General features: G+C 50.4%; 1 protein-coding gene across 1 annotated transcript in view; it reads right to left on the bottom strand.

The window, feature by feature from the left end:
* Positions 1–3,183: 3,183 nt before the first annotated feature.
* Positions 3,184–20,073, bottom strand: part of LOC105283703 (iroquois-class homeodomain protein IRX-3) — a 31,297-nt gene continuing 14,407 nt past the window's right edge. Inside the window, exons 3-5 of the mRNA XM_020033110.2 lie at positions 16,860–16,972; positions 5,663–5,970; positions 3,184–5,460 (exon numbers count right to left, since the gene is read on the bottom strand). Of these exons, the coding sequence (XP_019888669.2) occupies positions 4,478–5,460; positions 5,663–5,970; positions 16,860–16,972 (1,404 nt within the window). The 3' untranslated portion in view covers positions 3,184–4,477. The remainder of the gene's footprint in view (positions 5,461–5,662; positions 5,971–16,859; positions 16,973–20,073) is intronic.

Genomic DNA, 20,073 nt, shown 5'->3' with positions numbered 1-20,073 from the left:
CGGGCCCGTTAATTTTTCATGTCGTTTCACCCGGAACTCGTGCTGTAACTGCGTCTCCTCTAACCCCGCTCGTATATACCGTCAAGCTGATCCGCGTCGTCGACGCTGGTCCAGCAAGTTGTCCCGACGTTGCCATTCATTATTCACCACCTACACTGATATTCTACTACCACCTTTCGACAGGCACGCACTTGCGTGGCGGCGCGCCAGAAAAAGAACGCCCCGCGTATCTGTCTTACAGATTGCCTGGTCGGGGATACAGGTCGCTTTACATTATCGCGTCACCGTTGGCGCGGTAGGGCAGGGCATGGTATCCCATGATGGAAACCCGTACTTCACGGCGCTATTTTGCAACATCGAGATCACGTTCGCGAGATGCCACGAATCTTCTCTCGTTCGCAGAAAAGTCCGCGAATAATCTTTCTACGTGGAACGGATGCATATCGGAGCGGTTTAAGATCCATCAGTCATAGGTCTGATTTGATCGCTTCTTTCCGCCAAATTGTCAAGACTGTATTATTGGGAATAGTGGACACATTACGTCATAACCGTCACTTCTTTCTTTCTCTCTCTTTCCTCTCTGCTACGTATTTACGAGACCAACTTTGCTTTAGCAGCTGATATTTTAACTTTATCGCGACCGAAGTATGATTTTACGAGAAGCCGTGGGCTAAATATGCCCGCGTCGTAAAATTAACGGCGTTTCCATAAAGGAATCCGCTGCTTGCGTTAAAACTCGATAAAAGCCAATAAAGCATCGCCGCAGAGCGCTGTTTAGTCGAGTTTATCGCTCGCCCCCGCCACCTCCCTCGTACCTTGGAAGTCCTCCCGCGAGTCTACGTCCGAATAACCGTGGCGGTCGTCGGGGCACCTGTATCCATTTGCGGTGTCCTTCCCTCGGATAAGACGTATGCGTATCCTGCTGCGAAGGAGAGCTTTGCGCGCTCCAACAACGGCGGGGCGCGTTTTACTGCGTCCTCGACGAAAATCCTCGACCGACGATCTATACGCACCCGTCGTGTTTAACGACGATCTCGGGAACGAGAAGTCCCGCGGCCGCTAAAGCAAACCGTATTACACCGCCCGCGAACCGCTGTTAATTCTCATTAAACGTGACACGTAACGGCGCAACGACCAAGTTGCGCGGCGAACACAGAGAAAAAGGGGAAAAAGGAAAACCTAAACGACATAAAGTTTTGCTCGCGGAGTAACAGCTTGCGAGAGTAGGAACGCGCCGCGAGTAAGAAGATCGAGTGGATCGTGAGCAAGGCGCAATCGCTGATCTACAGCGCGATTGCGAGCCCGCCGCGCCCGCTTACATCCCTTCGCGAGAATTGAAACGTTCCTCCCCCATTTCCGCCGGACGGTTTTGCCGTAACGATAAACCGCCGTCGCGGAAATTGATAAAATCGAAATAAAATCGGTGTTTCTCGGGGGTGCGTTGCGGGAGCTCGTGCGTTACCGCCGGCCGAGGGGGAGAGACGCACGTGCGAATGGAAAAGGGTCGTCAATTCGTCGTTATTACACCATAGGAAGCTATAATGCTAAAAATGACCGTATAACATTCGCGCGCTTGTGGAATAAAGTAGCCGATTATCGTTCGATCCGCGCGCCATTATAAAAAATACATTATACGGACGGCGCAGGAGGGGTGAAGAGGCGCAGTTCCTTGTCTCGGTTGAAGTGACTCTCGCAGCAACATGATCATTTTCGAACTGGACCGTTGTACCGATAATGGCCCCGAGTTTATCTGGCGGCGCGAGGTACTAGCTGCTACCTATATAACGTCTTCGCCATCGCCTTCTATCCAGCACTGCGACATTTTTGCCCATCGATATCTTTATGGTAACATAAAGTCGGGTTTATCGCGCGATTTAAACAGCGTTCAGTGCGTTCGTGACGCGCCACGACGCGGCTTGACGATTCTAAAGTGTAAGGCGTCCTGTTATTGGGATTATAATGCGCGTCCAGCTAATTACGCGAGATGAATCCGCAACTGCGCGACATTTGCAGATTCTGGAAACCTGCTTTCGTCGACTTGCCGTTTCGCGTAAACACATCAGATTGAAGAGAGAATTTAATTGAGAGAACGACTGCTTTGAAAGAATCGTATAATATAATATTAATATAACTTTTATTAATATCACGTGGCTGGCAACGTGAGACTATAGACACTAGACTGTCGCGGGATGAACAATTATCTGGGGAGCTCGAGTAACGTAAACTCCTCCGCCGATACCTCGCCGTTTCTCCCGTATCATTTGTAACAATTTCTCGTCGCTCACAGTGTCCACGCGCGTCTTCTCCGCGACGCTACGTGTCTATGGACCACCGGCTCCGAAGCGAAGAATACCGGTACCCACATAACTCTGATGGACCTAGCGACCAAGGGGGGGACAAAAGCGGGGAGCGCATCTCGCAACCCTTTGAAGGTTTATGCCGATTCAGAAACGAGTTGATTCATGAAGACGGCATGGACCTCCTCGAGATCCACGACTCCACGGTGCACCCCGGGTCGTGGCGGGTGGTCTCGCGAGTTGATTTCTTGTTTCCTCTACTGAGGGGGGCGAATCGAACACGGTAGCCCCTCTCCTCTTCCTCCTCTACCTTCTCCACTGACTGGTTATTCCGCGAGAGAAGGAGCGAGCGAGAAAGTGAGCACTGGAGAAAGGCGGCGAGAGAGACAGAGGGACAACGTAAATGCAACGTTCCCCACTGTCCGCATAGCTAACGACGATTGTCGATTTAAATGTTTACTAATAACCAGGCTTGTCCAGCAACCACCCAGAAGTTGGTCGCTTTGCATTTTTATAAGTACACCCCGGTTCCGAGAATGAGGACGTTTCATATTCATCCGCCGATCCGGGAGGACGATTTCTCCTCCCCCCTTGGTCGACTCCGGGTCCCCCGCGCTCGTGTATTGTCTCTGCTGAAGCGCACACGATGCGCGATTAGGCACGCACAGCTTGAACGGCAACGCTGATCAACGGTAATGCCGGTCGACTTGGGAAGGCGTCCAAGAATATCGAATTGCACTCGATTAATCAGGTGATCGTTGAACGAGCTCAGCGAAAATTAAACGCATATGTAAATCGTAGACGGCGAGTGATGAATATTTGGCGATTGGCGGCGCAATCGCGCTCGTATGAGACGGAGAAATAGGTCAGAAATAACAACTCGCTCTGGTTTTTCCGTAATGATTCGTTTATTGCGAAAGGACACAGTCTGCACGTCGTCCGCCGATGCGACGTCGGCGAGCCCGCGTGTAATTTTGGACACGAATGACTAAAGGATGATGGCGGATCGTTTCACTCTCGACATGACATGATATGTTGGCAGCCGTCGTGTATATGTACGTGTATATGCGCACGTGTGTATGTGTCTGTGCGTGTTCGCCTTCGTGTACTAAGCCGCTCCGGCGATTCGCGCGACCCAAGATGTTCCTGCACGCGATCGCATCCTCGAGGTCTCGACGGCCGGAAGTGAGGGTGAACGTTTCCTTACCTCGGCGCAACGGCGACGGTTCGTACGCGAATTGCGTGCGGATTGCGAGTCGACGATGCCGCGCTTTGCGAATTCCACGCACGGAACGAAAGCGCGCGCGAGATCGCGATGATCGGCGTCGTCGCGAGTCCTTGCGAGAAATTATCACGAGCCAATAATCGTTAGCGAAATAAATAAAGAGACAGGGTACTTACAAGAAGAGGAACCAAGGACCGACCGTCCGCGACACGTTTACGCATTCCGGCCGTCTCCTCGCAATCGGTCGCCGCGACGACCGATGACCTATACCTCGTCATGCTCGACGTCGAGTCGACGTGAATCGATAATATTATAAACATTGCAATAACAATAATAATAATCATAATAATCATAATAATTCATAATCGTCATTAATATGAATTGTGTGATCTCAGGTATGCTAGTAATATTGTGTCTACTCTACATACAATACATACACTGGCCGGACAATTTCTCTACTCTGGGCCTCTCTCTCTACTATTTACAAACGCATAAATAATAATAATTATTATCATATATCTTTTATATATATTTATAGTATTTATATGTAGTAGTACTGTCGAGTTTTTTTTTACGCTAGTTGTGGTACGGTTATACCGCGGTAGCCGCTACAGGTAGTCGGGTACTACGAGTCACCGTTTTCATTCAAGGAGGAGGAAGGAATACACGGACGGGATACGTGAAATCAATTTGAAATCGAGAACCGGGGAGTGAAGAGATAAAAAGAATGGCTGGATGAATAATGATGAAAAAGAATGAAACAAGAGGAGGAATCAGGAAAAGGGACGAGGAGTAGGTCAGGGCAGTATCTCGTCGTCTCCCGTTTTACTCTGTACACTAATTACAAGATTGTAGTCTCTGTTTTTATTGTCAGCCACACCACACAAAACCTGTGCTTGTCGGTGCACAGCGCACGCTCTCGATACGTCCCTTAACGTTCGGTCGCGTCGTCGAGTCACACTCGTCCAGGAGACTTGAGTTCCTGAGTCGCGGCGAGAGCACCGCCACTCGTCGGATGGGGCGACTGATCAGACGCGGCCGATGACGCCGTCGATGACGACGACGGCGACAGCCCGGAGGACGCAGTGGTCAGTAAAACGGCCGGTCCAGCGGTACCGCCACCGACGCCGCCGCCACCGCTGCCACCATTGATCGAGAAAGGTTTCACATTGGCGGCGGCGACGGCGGCGATCGAGGACGACGAGGATGTCAATATGCTCGGCGCCGTCGACGGCGGCATCACACCACCCAGTCCGCCCAGAGTCCTCGAGTAGGTCTCCAGCAGGGATATGTCGCCGGAACCCAGATGAGACGCGCCATACAAGTTCCGATAGAAATCCGGATGCGGTCTTACGAACTGCGTGCCCGGGTGTATCGCCGGATGCAAGGGATGATGAGGCGGCAGTCGACTGGCTAGAGGACTGACCGGAAGTTTAGTGCCCGTACCACCGCCACCACCACCGCCACCGCCGCCGCCGCCGCCACCGCCACCCGAACTGCTGTAGGGTGACGCGAGTCCCGTCATTGTTGCTGAATTCGGGTTCTGCTGATCACCGTCTTTGCTCGCCATGTCCGCTAGTGACCAGATCCGCGGCTTCGTGGTTACAGCGCTGCCCGTGGACGACGCGCTGGTACTTGGTGGCAGATGATGATGCTGACTGCCCGGCGACGTGCTTTCGGGCGACGGATGACGCAGCAATCGGCCGTGATTCGATGCGAGGTACGCCGGATGCTGCAGTTGCAGCGGATGCCTGGGCTCCCTCTGGTCGTACAAGCATTCCGGACTGTCCGGACCACTGTCCGCCCGCGATTCGCTCCACTCGCTTTCGGTTCTACCTTGAACGCCTGCCGAGCCGCCGCTACCACCGTGCAAAAGATCCAGGCGATGTGCCGGCCGTTCTCCGTCCTCGCTGGAACCTGTACCTGAGTCTTTCGAATCTGGACCAAGAAGAAGAAGTCGATCTTCGTGATCCGGAATGGAACGTGTTTTCTTTTCGATCCGCTTATGCGGTTTTTTTGAGTTTACCAATTTTGAAAATGTATCAAATTTCAAAAATACAACAAAGTCTCTTTAGAAATATAATAACAAGAAAACAGAGAGCATTTTATGAAGATATTTACTCGAAGAAACGAAACTCACCTAATCGATCCTTCTCGTCGACGCTCTTCCTCCCACTGTCGTCGTCTTCGTTGTTGTTATCCTCATCTTCCACTCGATTCCGTGGTTCCCATGTCATTTTGTTCTCCTTCTTCAAGCGCCTCCGCGCATTTGCGAACCACGTCGACACCTGTGTCAGTGTCATCTTGGTAATGATCGCTAGCATGATCTTCTCGCCCTTCGTGGGGTACGGGTTCTTCTTGTGCTCATTTAACCACGCCTTCAGCGTGCTCGTCGTTTCCCTCGTCGCGTTTTTTCGCCTCGTGCCGTTTAGATCCACGCCACAATAGCTACAACAGAGCCAAGTGACAAGAATTATATGCAAAGTGATCTTCAACGATCATTCACGCCGAATATAGCACACGAGAGCATTAGACGACTTTCCTAACTGATGCATTAGCAGCAGATAGATAAATCAACGAAGCCGTAAAAAGGCAGAAATTCTCAGGGACACTGAAAAATATTGTTTGTTTATACGCCAAGTAACGACCTGCGTCTTGCTAATCGAAGCGAACGTACGCGGGGCAAGTCATCCGTTTATTATCCCGTAACTGGTCTGGCAGGATCAAGACGGTCGTCGGTCCCTCACCAGTCGGACCAGTTGGGGATTAAGTTTTGAGCCTTTTGCGGCGACTCGTGTTTTCGTCGTCCTCGCTGTTGAAGGATGCGTGTGACCTAGATAGGGGCACACGCGGGGCGTGATACCTTATACGCGAATGAGCCAGAATAAACGAGATACCGGGACGAGAGAGAAAAGCAAGGGGGGTTGTTGTTGCTGGCAGAGTCGTCGTGGAAGCTCGCGTCGGGAAAACTTATCCCATCGCGAGGCTCGTTATGCCCTTCCCAGCGCCGGCATAAAAGAGTCCGAGTCCTGCTCGGTTTGAGGAGCGATATAAGCGGGTAGGTAGGTACTACTTCCATTCCGAGAGCAGATCTCTATCTAACGGTTTAAGCTCCTTCCTCCCATCCTGGCCGGAGGAATGGAGCAGAAAGAGAGTATAGAGCCAAGGGGGAGAAATAAGAGGAGAGCGACCAAACCTCCTTCCTCTTTCCCTCCTCCTCCTTGTCTCCTACCTTCCGCCTCACTCTGTCGGACCGGAGCGACCGACCCTCCAAGATCCCATTACTAAAAGACTAACCCTTATCAAAGATTAAACTTCGGTATAACTGCTGAATCGACGGGATCGAAATTAAATTTTCCACCACCAAGGCGACCGGCTAGGACTCGCGGGATACGCTTCCTCTCCGCTTTTTTCCTCTTGCTCCCTCTTTCGGTTTTCAACGTCTCTCTTGTTCCGCTTCTCGCCGAGCATCGTCTCCTCTTTCTCGTTCGTCTCTCGTTCCCTTCGTGTTTCTTCTTTTTGCGTGCACAATCTGGGCGAGATGTCGCGACTTGATCCGAAGCTTCGAGCGTCAGAGGAGATTTATATAAGATTGCTGACTTAATCGGGGACATCTCGGGGAACGTCTCTTAACGGTGCTCGTCACTCGTTAATGATCGTGGATGTCATCGAGCTACGTCGAGGATAACATTATGTTGGGCGCGATAAATTAATCCAGTTCGCATTTGTGATACCACCAGCGCGCGGAATGTTAGTTCTGAACGAATCCCCGGGATTCGGGGGTGAGAAACCACCCTCGTAAAAATAGCAGGTAACTCGTTGAACGATGAGATATCGTTGATTCAAATCCCCGAGCAGAGCGCGTTCGCCAGGCCTCGATCCCGGCGACCCCGTCACGGCGCGTCACCCTTATTGAACTTTATTTTCACCTTCGCATCCCGAGACGTTATCCGACGATGACGAGGACGAGGACGAGGACGATGACAACGACGACGGGGGTGAGAAGGCGTGTATGGACGCGCGACTGACGTTCCCGATGTTGCGTGGCGTCGGATAGGTTAGATAGGGGTGGCGAGCGTGGAAGTGGCGGCGGGAGATGGGAAATTAATAAAACTGTCACTTATCTACCCTTCTCCCCGAGGCAGGCCTACACGCGGCATTTCTCGCTCCTCTATCTTCGTTCTCACCCTCCACCGTCACCCCCCGTTCGCCGCACCGCCCTTCGCTACCTTCCTCCCTCGCTTCTTCCTCGCGCTATCTACCCGTCGCACTTTTCCTGCTTCTATTTGTCTCGCTCCGATTCTGAGCGCTCCCGCATGCGGGATTTGAAGCAGCTGAAACGAAGCGCCTAAACATTTCAATTTGGCATCAGCCGCTCTTCTCTATGCCGTGCTCGCGCGCGCTGATATACATCTCTCTGTCTCGTCGTCCTCCCCCGATCTATCCTCTGCGTTGCGCGTCCCTCGTTCTATCCGCCTCGCCCGGTCGCCGGACGCGAAGGGTCGCAGACTACCTCCGCTCGTCGGGAGAAAGGGAAAGAGTGGAGACACGAAGGGTGGTCGTCGGAGTCGGAGAGTGGCGGAGAGCGCGCGAGGTGGACCAACATCGATGGAACGAGGCAGGAAAAGCGAGAGAAAGACAGAAAAGAGCCAAGAGCACCAAGAGGAGGCGGCAGGGTGGCGGCGGCGGCGGCGGCGGCGGTGGCAGCGGGGGTGGCTTAACCCCGGTCTGTTTGCGAGGAGCAAATGGCGTTCTGCAGTTATTTTAAAATTCAGCCGGTGGCAGGGGGCGCGGATCGGATTAAAAAATCAGAGTGGAAGCTTGTTTCTCATGATAACAGCCAGCCGCCCCGAGAGCGGCAACTGCTGCTGCTGCTTTCTCCCGATTCCGCTTCTCCCTGCCACCTCCGCTCCGTCACTGTCTCTCTGTTTCCTCCATCCGCGTACACCGAGGCCTCCTCCCATTCCCCGTCTCTTTCCTTGCCTCGTCGAGCACGATTTCTCTCCTCTCCGTTGCTCTTTCTCTCCTACATTTCTCCCTGCCACCCCCTCGCTGCGCGCGTGATTCTCCCAATCTATCTCTCGCACAGCCGCTACCTCCGGTATCATCGCCGCCACCGACCATCGCTATCGCCATCGTCAACCGCTTTAAATACGACGGCTGTATATACGGCGAGCTGGCCGGGATATAGACGAGCTCTGTGCACTTGCCGGAGATATAAATATATATGCAAATGCATAAGGTTTACGTTGAGATATTCCGCGTGCGCGTATTCGCGCGCGCATCCTCCACCCTCGCCCTCTCGTTGCTCACCGGGACTGATCGCATCAAGTGCTTGTTTCCATGGCGATCGGGCTAATCGGGCCCGTGCGCCTCGTGTTCCCAATTCCACGCCGTTTTCATCCCGCGGCGTTTGCTTTCGTTGCCTTGCCTGTCACGAAAAATATTGCGCTCGCCGCGACACATGGATATATCATAATATATAATGAAATTTCGCAGTCTCTGATGATCGGCGGACGATCGCGTGGACGCAGACCTATTTTCACATTCCGTTCGACTGAATCCTCGGAAAGTCCCATCGTATTTCACATAGGCAAAATGTCGCGTCAATATACCGCAGAGGCAGGTTTACTTGTCTGACGAAACATTTCCGGTTCATTCTGGCAAAACATTCTGGCAACGTCATTTCCGGTTGCTCATACGTATCGTGCATCGACGACGTTCTTAATTAACGCGATGACGCAATCATTTTTATTTTCGTGAGGCATAAGCATAATGCGGATCTGAATATGTACAATTATAATCCATGTGCGCATAATGATGCGAACATATTAACATCAAACATTAGTCGTACAATATTTCCGAGATTGCTAATCCAACGCGTGCGCGAAGCGCTGAATTAACGCAAACGAAGCGCTCTGATTAATGCAAGACGTAAAAGTATTATCGCCGATATGCACGACATAACTCCACTGACGTAAAACGCATTACTCCGTCAACATGGGCTTTTCTAATTATAATCTTCATGAGCCAATCGTGTTTCTCTCTCTCTCTCTCTCTCTCTCCTTCCGTGCCTCGAATTAACATACGTATCGATTATCGTTCGCGACAGTGTCCAGATGTACGGGACATCGGCGCAATTACTCTGGATCCGATTACAAATTCGCGCGATACCTCGTGCACCTTGGCGGGATGCACGCGGCCGGAAGGAGCCCCTATTTTTTGCCTCCGTCCGTTTTATCTGTCAAACCGGACGCCTCGCGTTTGACATCCTCCGAATGGGGGGGGGGGGGAAGCGAGCGGGATCGCAATATCGTGGATGCATTTTTCGTAGATAACAGCAACCGGTTTCTACGCGCGGTGCTCGGAACGAAACCTCGTGATCTCGCGTGAGGTTGCAGCCACGTCTCCGCTCGCCGAGTCTCAAAATCGACCATTAAAAAGCCGACCGAACGGCCATTTCTTTCGCCCCTTTTCCCGTCGACCGGTAGCGTAAATGCGTTCATCAAGATGTAGTCCTTCTGAGGGGTGAGAAACGAAAGGGGGGAAAGGCACCCCCAGGGGTGACCCAAGGGCAGTCCGGCTCAAGGCAGGTGTGCGGTTGGCATGACTCCGCCCCTCGTCATCGGTCGTCGTAACTAGGGGTGATATCTAACTTCGTCCTCCATCCCGTTCTCTCACTTCTCTCTTCATTCTCTGTCTATCTCGCACCGTGTACCCTCTCCGCACCCCGACGCTCCTTTTCAGATATGGTCGTCGTGCCTTACGTTTTATCAGCGCGTTACCGCGGCCATTTCAGTGCTAGACGCCATCTTTCCGCGGCCTGAGCGTGCACGCACGAGGGGTTGCGAGGTTCGCGCGCATCTTTCCATCCAGTTTGTCCCGAAGCCCGCCCGACCGTTCTCCCTTCCTTCCTTCCTCCCTCCCTCCCTCCCGCCTGCGCACACACAACGACCGTCTCGACGTTGGTGGTTGCACTCGAGTTTAATCAGCCGCGTGGCCGCGGCTGGACTGGTTTTGCGGTGCCTTTGATCTGCCCGGCTTTCCGTAACGACGATCTTGTGAGTCCTCTGTGAGACAGATCGAAAGCACGGAACCGATCGAGCGGGAAAAATCAGGAAGCGTCCTCACGGTCCTCGGACACGTTACGTATAAACGTATCCCACGCAAAAAACGGACTCCGAGTTTGGGGCACGTTTGAGAAAATTAGAGGGGCGTTCTGATTGCGATCGTTCCGACCAGTCGATACGCAAGCTCAAGTGAGCTCTAATACCGAATGCAGCTGCGAGAGAAACTTTCATCTATGAGAAACCTCACGCGGCTCCCGATTGTTCGCAGCGGAGAACTGCTCTCTATGAGAACGGTCTCGCGCGGTCCAGATCAATTTGAATTGCACCGAGGCGGCTCGCCGCTGGGGAAACTAATATACGCGAATTTCACCGTTCGTGCCATCGTGACTGCGACGTGGGGGATGAAAAACTCTGCGTCGGCGAAAGTTTCCCGCGCGATTCCGTTCCGGCCCGCGTCTCAGAATGGATCACCGTGAATCAACCACGGGGGAGGGGACGGAGCAGGAAACCCCCATACTAGCAGAGAGAATGGACGGGACTATTTTGGCGACTCAACGTGCAGCACACGTACAAATATTTGCGTCCGCTCATGAAACGCGCAGCGCGATATGTGACACGAGACGGCGAAAGCGCGCGGACAACATATGGAATGAATGAAAAAGAGAAAGAGAGAGAGAGCCGGCTAATTATTAGTGTCGAATTACACTGGCCTCGTACACGAGAGAGACAGGGGAACGGTTTTCACTCCCGCAGTTTACACGACGAGCGTCTAGTGTGTACCCGATGTCGTCACGTTAAGCTCTTAGAAGCGCTTAGAAACGCGTGTCTCGCCTCGCGCAGGCAGGAGGAAGTTTTGTCAACCGCGGCGTGACAGTCGGTTGTTCCGCATCCAACTTTATTACCAGTTGGCCGCTGCGTGACAGATCGATCGTAAACTTCGTCGGATATGTGTGCGACGAGCGTGCGTCTCGCCGAAGAGGCGGCAGGCTCTCCCTCTCTCTCTCTCTCTCTCTTGCTAACTGCATGTCGACGTGTGTGTATGTGTATACACGTGTCGCGACGCAGCTCGCCACGTACAGAGATTATGCAATTTCGCTCTCTGTCTCCCTTCTCTCTTCTACACGCCGGCTATCCCGGCGAATATCACGAGTTTATACAAAATGATACACGGTGCGCTACTTTGTCATACGATCGCTTAAATCCGTCCGTGAAACGCGCTCCCACTTCGCCGACTGTGATTAAAGTCACGCTGAATTATCGCCAGCGAAGATTATCGCTCCTCGGACTCCCCCGACCGTTATCGTTGCACTTATAGAATTTATTTATCGATCCTGCGCTTTTCTCGCGATACTCACGCGACTGAGTGATACGGATCAGTTACTAATTAGCCCGGTATTACCGAGCTAATACTTGTTTCTCGTTTTCGTTGAATTATTATATATATCTTGTACTTGATGAAGCACAACGTTTAAGAAAAACCGTCTGTTTCTCACGAAATCGAGCTAAACGCAAAAATTTTTGCTTCGACGGACTCGCGAATTTATAAAACGTGCAAGAAACGCTCCGCGCAATGCAAAATAAGGATGATTTATCATGCGATTCACTATTCTCCACCGTCCATTACTGCTCTCCGCTTGATCATCGATATCCTGCGACCCATTTGATTGGGAAATATAAGCTCTCAGCAATTATTCTTATGAATTATCGAGACTCCGTGTCGAGCAAACTCGGCTCGAGCAAACTCGGCTCGAGCGAGAAAGAAGAACGACAAATTTATCGGTTCCGCGACACAGATCTGACCTCTGACATTTCTCCATGATTCAATAGTCATGCATTCGAACGTGCGAACGTGTAATCTTTTTTTTCCTTTTTTTAAAATCGGTGTGCAATCACGGTGCAGCGCGACGCGCTGTCTTCCGCTCGCACGCTCGTCGTCCGCTCGTCGGTCGAGAGAAGGTAGCAGTATCGGCGAGAGGGGTGCGGCCGAGTCATTAAATCCTGGCGCGCGCATACACGGAGCTGGGCCAGGACTAATCTACGTCCATTAGGCCTAATGGGAAAAGAGCGGCGCGCATTCCTGGCGGCCTGCCTGTCACGCGGTTCGACGGATCGCTGTCATCTGCATGTTGTCGGCGGAGCGAAGTCGTGCGGGTTACGCGCGCGAGAACCCTCTTCCTCCCTTCCTCCCGTCTAACGAGAAAAACGAGTGTCACTGACTTTTCCGCCAGGTCCCGTCATCCCCCGTCAACCCCTTATCGGCCGGAGCAAAAACCATCCCCCGGGACCGAAACCGGGTCATTAAACGGCCGTACATCATCCACGCGAGACGTATCTCACGGGCGGGGCACGGACGGAAGGGTGCGGGAGCACCAGGCCCCGCCTCGTCTCATTAGCCACGAATATTTCGAGTCCTATCAGCGGGATGAACGAGGGATGCTGCCGTCGTGGCTCTAATTCCCAAATGATAACGCTAAACCGGCCTGTAGCTCCGGAGATCAGCCCTTCTTAGCGGACACCCGAACTCGCCTTCTCGCAATTATCGACGAAGGAGACAAGTCTCAGTGGCGGCGCAAGATTTTATTTCCCCGTTTAAGCAATTCCGCCGGACCGATAAGGAAAAAGTTATCGAAGCGATTCCTTGGGGATCACGTATCGTGCTTGATTTCGCAAGCCTCGGACGAGCCTTTTCCTCAAAGACTCAGTCTGTCGATAATCGCGTGCATTTGCCGACTGCCTCGGCTGGCATTCTTACGAACATTAGAATTCACGCGTCGTGTTCGGGATCCTCGCAAGCGGCTCGTTCGAGACGCTCGAAGCGCGTGCCCGGCACGTCGGTGCGTCGTTGTACGGACGCACTTGACACGTAATACGTATCGACAAATCCTCGGCACAATACCTGGCACAGAGACAGCGAGAAGCCGACGTAAGCGAAGGGAGGGGGAATACGATAGGGAAGCCTCCAGCGTTGCTACTTTCTTATTGTCTACCCTATATGTCTCCGGAAGCAGGGCCAATTCGCCGGAAAGACGAGACCGTTAACCCGCACGATCCCGGGACCTCGCGGCCGTGCATGCCAACGCTGCATTATTGGCTTTTTGTATGCTCATGTTAAGTGGTCGTCGCGTACGCCCGCGCATAATGTCGGGGGTCCTTTGCACCTCCGGGTTCCGACTCCAGTTCCGGGTGCGGTCTCCCGAAAATTCACTGTTACCGTTTATATCGTATATACCGCGTTCGTTCCCTCGTCAACATCGTGCAATCGTTCTCCGCATCGCTCCACGATGGAATCGGCTTGTCAATTAAGTGAATTATTGCACGATTAATGAGGTTAAATATTGCGGCGTGTATTAGAGCCGAGTGTAATAGTGGTAATGAGAGTAATTAGTTGTGCAAAAGTATATGCTTCGTCGTGTGCACTTAACGACAAATTATACCGCGAGATTAGGTAAAATTCTGCTGTTGTAGCAGGTGCTTGTGCTTTTGAGCACAGCGCAGGATATAAAGAGAAAGTTGCGTGTTCCGCGGCTATAAAGGAACAAAATCCTACGTGGTACAAGGTGGTAACGCACGCAGAAGAATTATAAATAAATAAAAATCAGTAATTAAACTTAAAAGTCTCTCGGCCGAGTTGCTTTCGATAACTGCGGGAGCAGAAACCTGCGTAATTTTCAACCTTTTCTTTTTTTTCTTATTCCTTAACGATAAGTTACCGATTACGAGTGCCCGAAGACTTGCCCACTATTTTTCCAAGCATCCACGCTCCTTTTGCATAGATCCAAGCTATCGATAGCGCTGCGCAAATGCAAAAGCAATGCAGCTTCTCGCCCACGATCGTGTTGAAAAGAAAAAAGAACGACATGCATACAGCGTACTATACAACGTGCTCGACTCAGTGCGAATCAGAGGAAGCTCTTTCGTTTGTCGTGTCGCGAATTCGTTCACCTCGACACGAGGAAGAAACGCGAGAACGGGGCGTGTCGTCGACGCGCACGAACCTCCCTTCACCGACATGCATTAACGAAATAAGCGTAATTCAATGGAAAATCAGGGCGCGAAGCATCGACCGCGCCTACCTCAATCCTCCCGAAAAACATGAAAAAACGCCGAATATGAAGTGATGACAATGCTGATCATTTTCTTCATCACTGAACGCTCAGGAGGCAGGAAGGAAGAAAGAGCACCTCTGCAACCATGCTGCAGGGACCACCTTTTGCGTCCTTATCGCTCATTAACAGCGTAGCAGTTCCGGCGCGGCGTGGGCCCGCGTGTCGGCGCGGTGGGTCCCCGCAAAGAAGGGCTTCGGTCGCCCGGCCACGACCAGAGCGAATGGATGCTAAGCAAGCTGTATTACCCGATCGCTTCCTTGCATACGAAACTGTCTCCGGCGGAAGTGCGTCACACACTCCTCTGCGGTATATAGATTCTATGCGTCGACCGCTGTCGTCAACCCGGCTGCCTCGCCTTTAGAGGAGAACGTTGCGCGCGACGCGGAGATACGTGACACACACCGTCCGTTATACATATATAAGTGTGTGTGTGTGTGTGTGTATTTGTTTTTTCTGAGAGGGGCGAGCGGGGTACCATAGTCTACGAAAATTTATCAGGGGTCTCGATCAACGGCATTGACGTAAGGAGCGCTACGAATTGAATCTTTATCAAGCTTGTTGACACGCATCACTGTGCGCCGCTAGATATTAGATAAACGCTCGTTATTGAGTGGAGAAATCCCCAACCTTAGATGTATTATAAAATTCGAAATACTTCTCTTTCGCGTAAGCGGAATCTTTTGAATAAGCGGAAACCGCGACGTTGTCGTGATCGAGGATGAGCGATCGTGCTTCGATTCTCGCGTTTCAAATCTCATCAATTAGCATACGAGACGTTAAAAATTAAAAACCCGGAGGAATTCGTCGCGATCATTGAATGAGACTCGCAACCCGAGTCGAAATTTTGCGCCTACTTTAATGCTTTTAGCAGTTATACGAACCTACTTTTAGGAAAATAGAACCTAGAACTCTTATATTGAAACTCAAACTCCTACAAACAGATATTAAGATACTATTTTGACCCTGCAACATTCGGCTATAATCTTGATCGTAACCTGCTTTGACGCTCTAGCGGCAAAAAAGGAAATTTCGGACATATTTTAGTGTTAAAATAGCTACTAAGCTAAATAGACACTGAATAACGCCTCGGATGAAGAATTCGAGGTTCAATGTAGAACTAAAATTTCGACTCGGAAAACGTTGAAAAAGTGCAACACCGAAAACAAATCACGCGACCGACCGGTAATGAGAACATCTATCGGGTGACCCCGGTCGTCCGCATCGTCGTGCCGTCTGCACCGACTTGGGCTACGAAATTTTAATCTTCCTTGGTGTCCGTCGATTATTCGATTCGAATTTATCAGCGAGACCTTTCACTGGTCGCGCCACGACACGCCGCGCGCGCGCGCGGGGAAAAAGCGCCGTGGCGACAGTCCCGGGTCAGTTGAGCGCTAATTTATTAGAATGTTTATGTGTTTCTCTCGCCGCGTTATCGCTCTCTCCGTGCACGTATCTACCGCGGGGGCAGAAAGAAAAAGAGAGAAAGAGAGGAGGACACGACTTCGTATAATGTGATCGCAGTCTTCGTCGTCCGCGACGGAAAAGGCATTAAAGCGCGTCGACGCTTGAAAATACCCGGCGTCGCAAAGATTACAGGGGTAATTAAGATTCGCTCGCTTGTTTCGAGCGATCTCAGCTCGTCTCGCGGGCGAAACGAATTACAAGAAACGTTTTTCCGCTGCAACATTGTTTCGCTAGCACTAATGCACGCAGCTATCGCGTATCCGTTAGGATACTTCAACGCGTTGCCGAGCGTTAATAAAATGACGATGTGTCACTTGCGTATTCCGCGCGACCACCTCTCAGAAGCGGAATTTTTCTCCGCTCGACGAGAGGCAACGTACGGCGCGCATAATGCGACTCTCCGCTCGAGCTGCTTTCATCCGTGAGCGGGTTCTCTCGACACTTGCGGATATTGCTGTTTATCCATCGCGAGAGTGAGAGTTTTTCGGCAATTATACATACATGTTGCAGTTTGAAACGTCGATAAAAAAAACGCTCGTGTTATTTACACCGCGGCACGATTCGTTATCTAATTGAACGAATCGCTGCTTCGATGTGTATATCCAACTCCGTCATGTGTATGGAAAAAAAACGTAACGCGCTTAATCTTCGACAATGGAGATGTTAAAGAGTGAAAAGTATCTTTCACGAGACTTACCCATTGAAGGGATAACTCGCGAAAGCAGCGTCGTAAGGGTGATACACCGAAGGGTAAGGCCACGCTGCTGCGGCTCCTGCTCCCAGGTTTTCCTTGAGATCCAGGCCGGCAGCCTGTAACAGTGCACGAACGAATAAATATCTCGACATTCAGACTTGTGCAGTCGTTACGTACGATACTGTATTGGCAATTTATTATTATATTGTTTGTGACAGCTAATAAAACAACATGGACGAAGTAGAAGAAGATAGTTGTTGATCGGCTAACGGCGTTCAAGAGAGAACAGAGAAAAAGTGAGAGAGGGAAAGAGAGAGGGAGAGGCCAGCACAAATCACTTGCATAATTACTATACATGTCAAGAGGCCAGTTAAGCGCATCTCTCTCCGTCATGAAACAACTCTTTCGCCTTCGTTTAATCTACAAGGATCTCGCGGGTGTTAATTTGTCGCGGAAAACCATTATCGTTCGGCAATCATTGCGTGAGACATTTTACATTAAAAATGTATAGCAATCGGATTGACCCAATCTCCTCGAAATTAATTATGTGCGGGATCTTAGACCTTAAAGCTGGAGACACAATGCGAGGCGATAGCGATAGGAACAGGGAATAACCAATCGCGTTACACGATTTGAGTACGGATGACCAAATCGAGCAACGCGATTGGTTATTCCCTGTTCTTATCGCTATCGCCTCGCATTGTGTCTCCAGCTTAACACTTAAGGCTGTCCAGCTGTAATTCCGGGCCCATGACAATGTTGATCTCCTTTCTCACATTTATAGATATTATGTAAATGATGTTTTATTTTATTTCTGTTTTTATTTATCTTTACAAATAATCTCTATAAATAAAATTATTTCTATTTAAGTTATTAAAACCATCGCATGATCCATATGATGGCACGACAGTCCAAGTGTTAATGTTAATTATTTGCGATTGGCGAACACGGATTTGCACACGCCGCGGATTTATTCGCACACACGCCTGATCGTGCCCGGTCTCTCTCTCTCTCTATCTCTCTCGCACTCATTATCACGGTTTTTAAATGGAATTGTGCAGAATGCGATTAATTGCCCGAAAGATCCATTTTTCGGGTGGAAAGTCGCAATTAGTCCGCTATCGCCGCTCAGCACGACCCGATCTCCGATGCCATCGACCATTGGTGATAGAAGAATAACTGGGCGCGGGGAACGCTGATAATAGTAATTAGGATCGATGTGTGTGGCTCTCTTGTTTGCTTCTTTAACCCGCGACCTCGGTTATACGACACAGGACGGCCGTTATTAAATTTCCGCCATATTTCATCGAGCTGGGGATAATAGGTCCATAAAAGATTTTCCGTTTCTCTTGCTTCATCTTTCTCTTTCCGTTTTTTTCTGTACGTATATATATATATTATTACATTTTCTGTACAATGCGCCAGTTTATCACGTTAATTTTTGATTTCAAAGATCCCGTTTGGACGGAGCACGGATGCCAGCGCACCAACACTTATATGGAGGTACAAAGCACCGTATACTGCAGGCGCAAATATGAATATTTTTAACTGATTTTTTTTGCAACATGTTTAAGATATGTATTTTAAAGACAGCAAAACAAAATTTCATATTATCGATTTTGATTCAATCATCCGACCTCTCGACCTAAAGAGTCGTGAAGAAGTTGTACTGACATTTTAAAAAGATATACGTTTTGTTAATATATATTTTTGTGTTCGATCATTAAGAACCTTACAATGTATTATGTTTTACGCAAAAAATTCACGAAAATAGCCTATTTTTCCGGCCGTCACAGTAGTATCCATTCTTAACATAAGATGAAACATGAACGGGCGACATGAACGAGTCATTTCTGAGGAATGAATGCCGGTGGAAGAATTTGCGTGCGGAAATTTCCCGGAAAACGGGAAACGCGCGACATAAATTTATGAAACCACGACACGATTCTAAAAAGCACGACGAGGGAGGAAAGGGAGAAATAAATATTTTCACTAAAAAGCGATACTTAATGACTTTATATGGGGGAAATATCGCGGACATCGGCCACGGAATCCGGTGCTAGCAACCGAGCACAATCTGCCGTCTCGTTACGAGCGGGCTACCATACACTACTCGCCCCTTAAGCTCGATCATAAAGAGGCGACAACGATAACGGCCCGGTTTTAGCGACGACGGCTCGACGACGCGCGACAGTGTCCCACTGTTACAGCTAGGACGGATTCATAAATCTACGCTTCGTCGCTATTTTCTTCGTGTACGCTCCGCGTGTGGCCCGATAACCGCTCACAAACGAACGTACGAACACGTTAACGCTTCTTCCCAGCGAACGTTGCATTAATATCGCATCACGTCATGCCACCGTAATCGCAATGTAGCATCTCGATATCGCGAATCGCGGTAATGACGAGGGAGAGAGAGAAAAACAGAAAAGCAGATGATGCGGAGAAGCGCGCGATATTTTCCGCGGCGATAAAGCGAAAGTCGTGAACGCGTCGCATCGCGTCGCGGAAAACTCGTCGAACTTTATTAATCGTCTAAATAAACACGTTGCACCTCGGGACACGCTCGCACGAGTCGTGAATATAAAGATCCGCATCAGGGACCTTTATTTAATCCGCGTGTGGCGATACAAAAATATGGAAGCCCGCGTATCGGGATTTAATCTGCGCGTGATAAAAATTTTTACGGCGGATATATGACGCCGCCCGCTATTGCCCGGGCTCGGCCGAGCGTTTATCGATATTGGAGAACCTGCTCTCGTTGGACGTCTCGAGTCGGAGGGACTCCGAGGGACTTTGAGAGACTCCGAGATCGACGGTAGTGTGGAGGAACGCGGAAGCGCAACGAGAACGAGAGCCTGAACGAGAGCCCGAGGCTCCGGCGGACTCCCGACTTCATACAAACATTAACCTTTTGCACTTTGCGTCGTGCGCGACTGGCATTCGAGGCAGGAATCCGAAAAGCTCGACAGAACTGTTGCAATTCCCGCTCCGAGCATGCAGGCGCCTTCGCGTACAAGAACATAAGCATTTACATGAACACATGAGGCGCGAAGGTGTCGATTTTGCGGACTCGTTCGGCACCATTTCGTTATCGCGAGTGCCGTTTGCGAGCGCTGCATTTAAATGTCAGATATTACTTTTCTTTTACGTGAGATATAATATATTCAGTTTAACGTATGATCGTGCTATGATCTCATTTAATTTCATTTCGAGC

The sequence above is a fragment of the Ooceraea biroi genome, chromosome 10, assembly GCF_003672135.1.
Source record: "Ooceraea biroi isolate clonal line C1 chromosome 10, Obir_v5.4, whole genome shotgun sequence".
Taxonomy (NCBI): Eukaryota; Metazoa; Arthropoda; class Insecta; order Hymenoptera; family Formicidae; genus Ooceraea; species Ooceraea biroi.
This window is presented reverse-complemented; position numbering and strand designations above follow the sequence as displayed.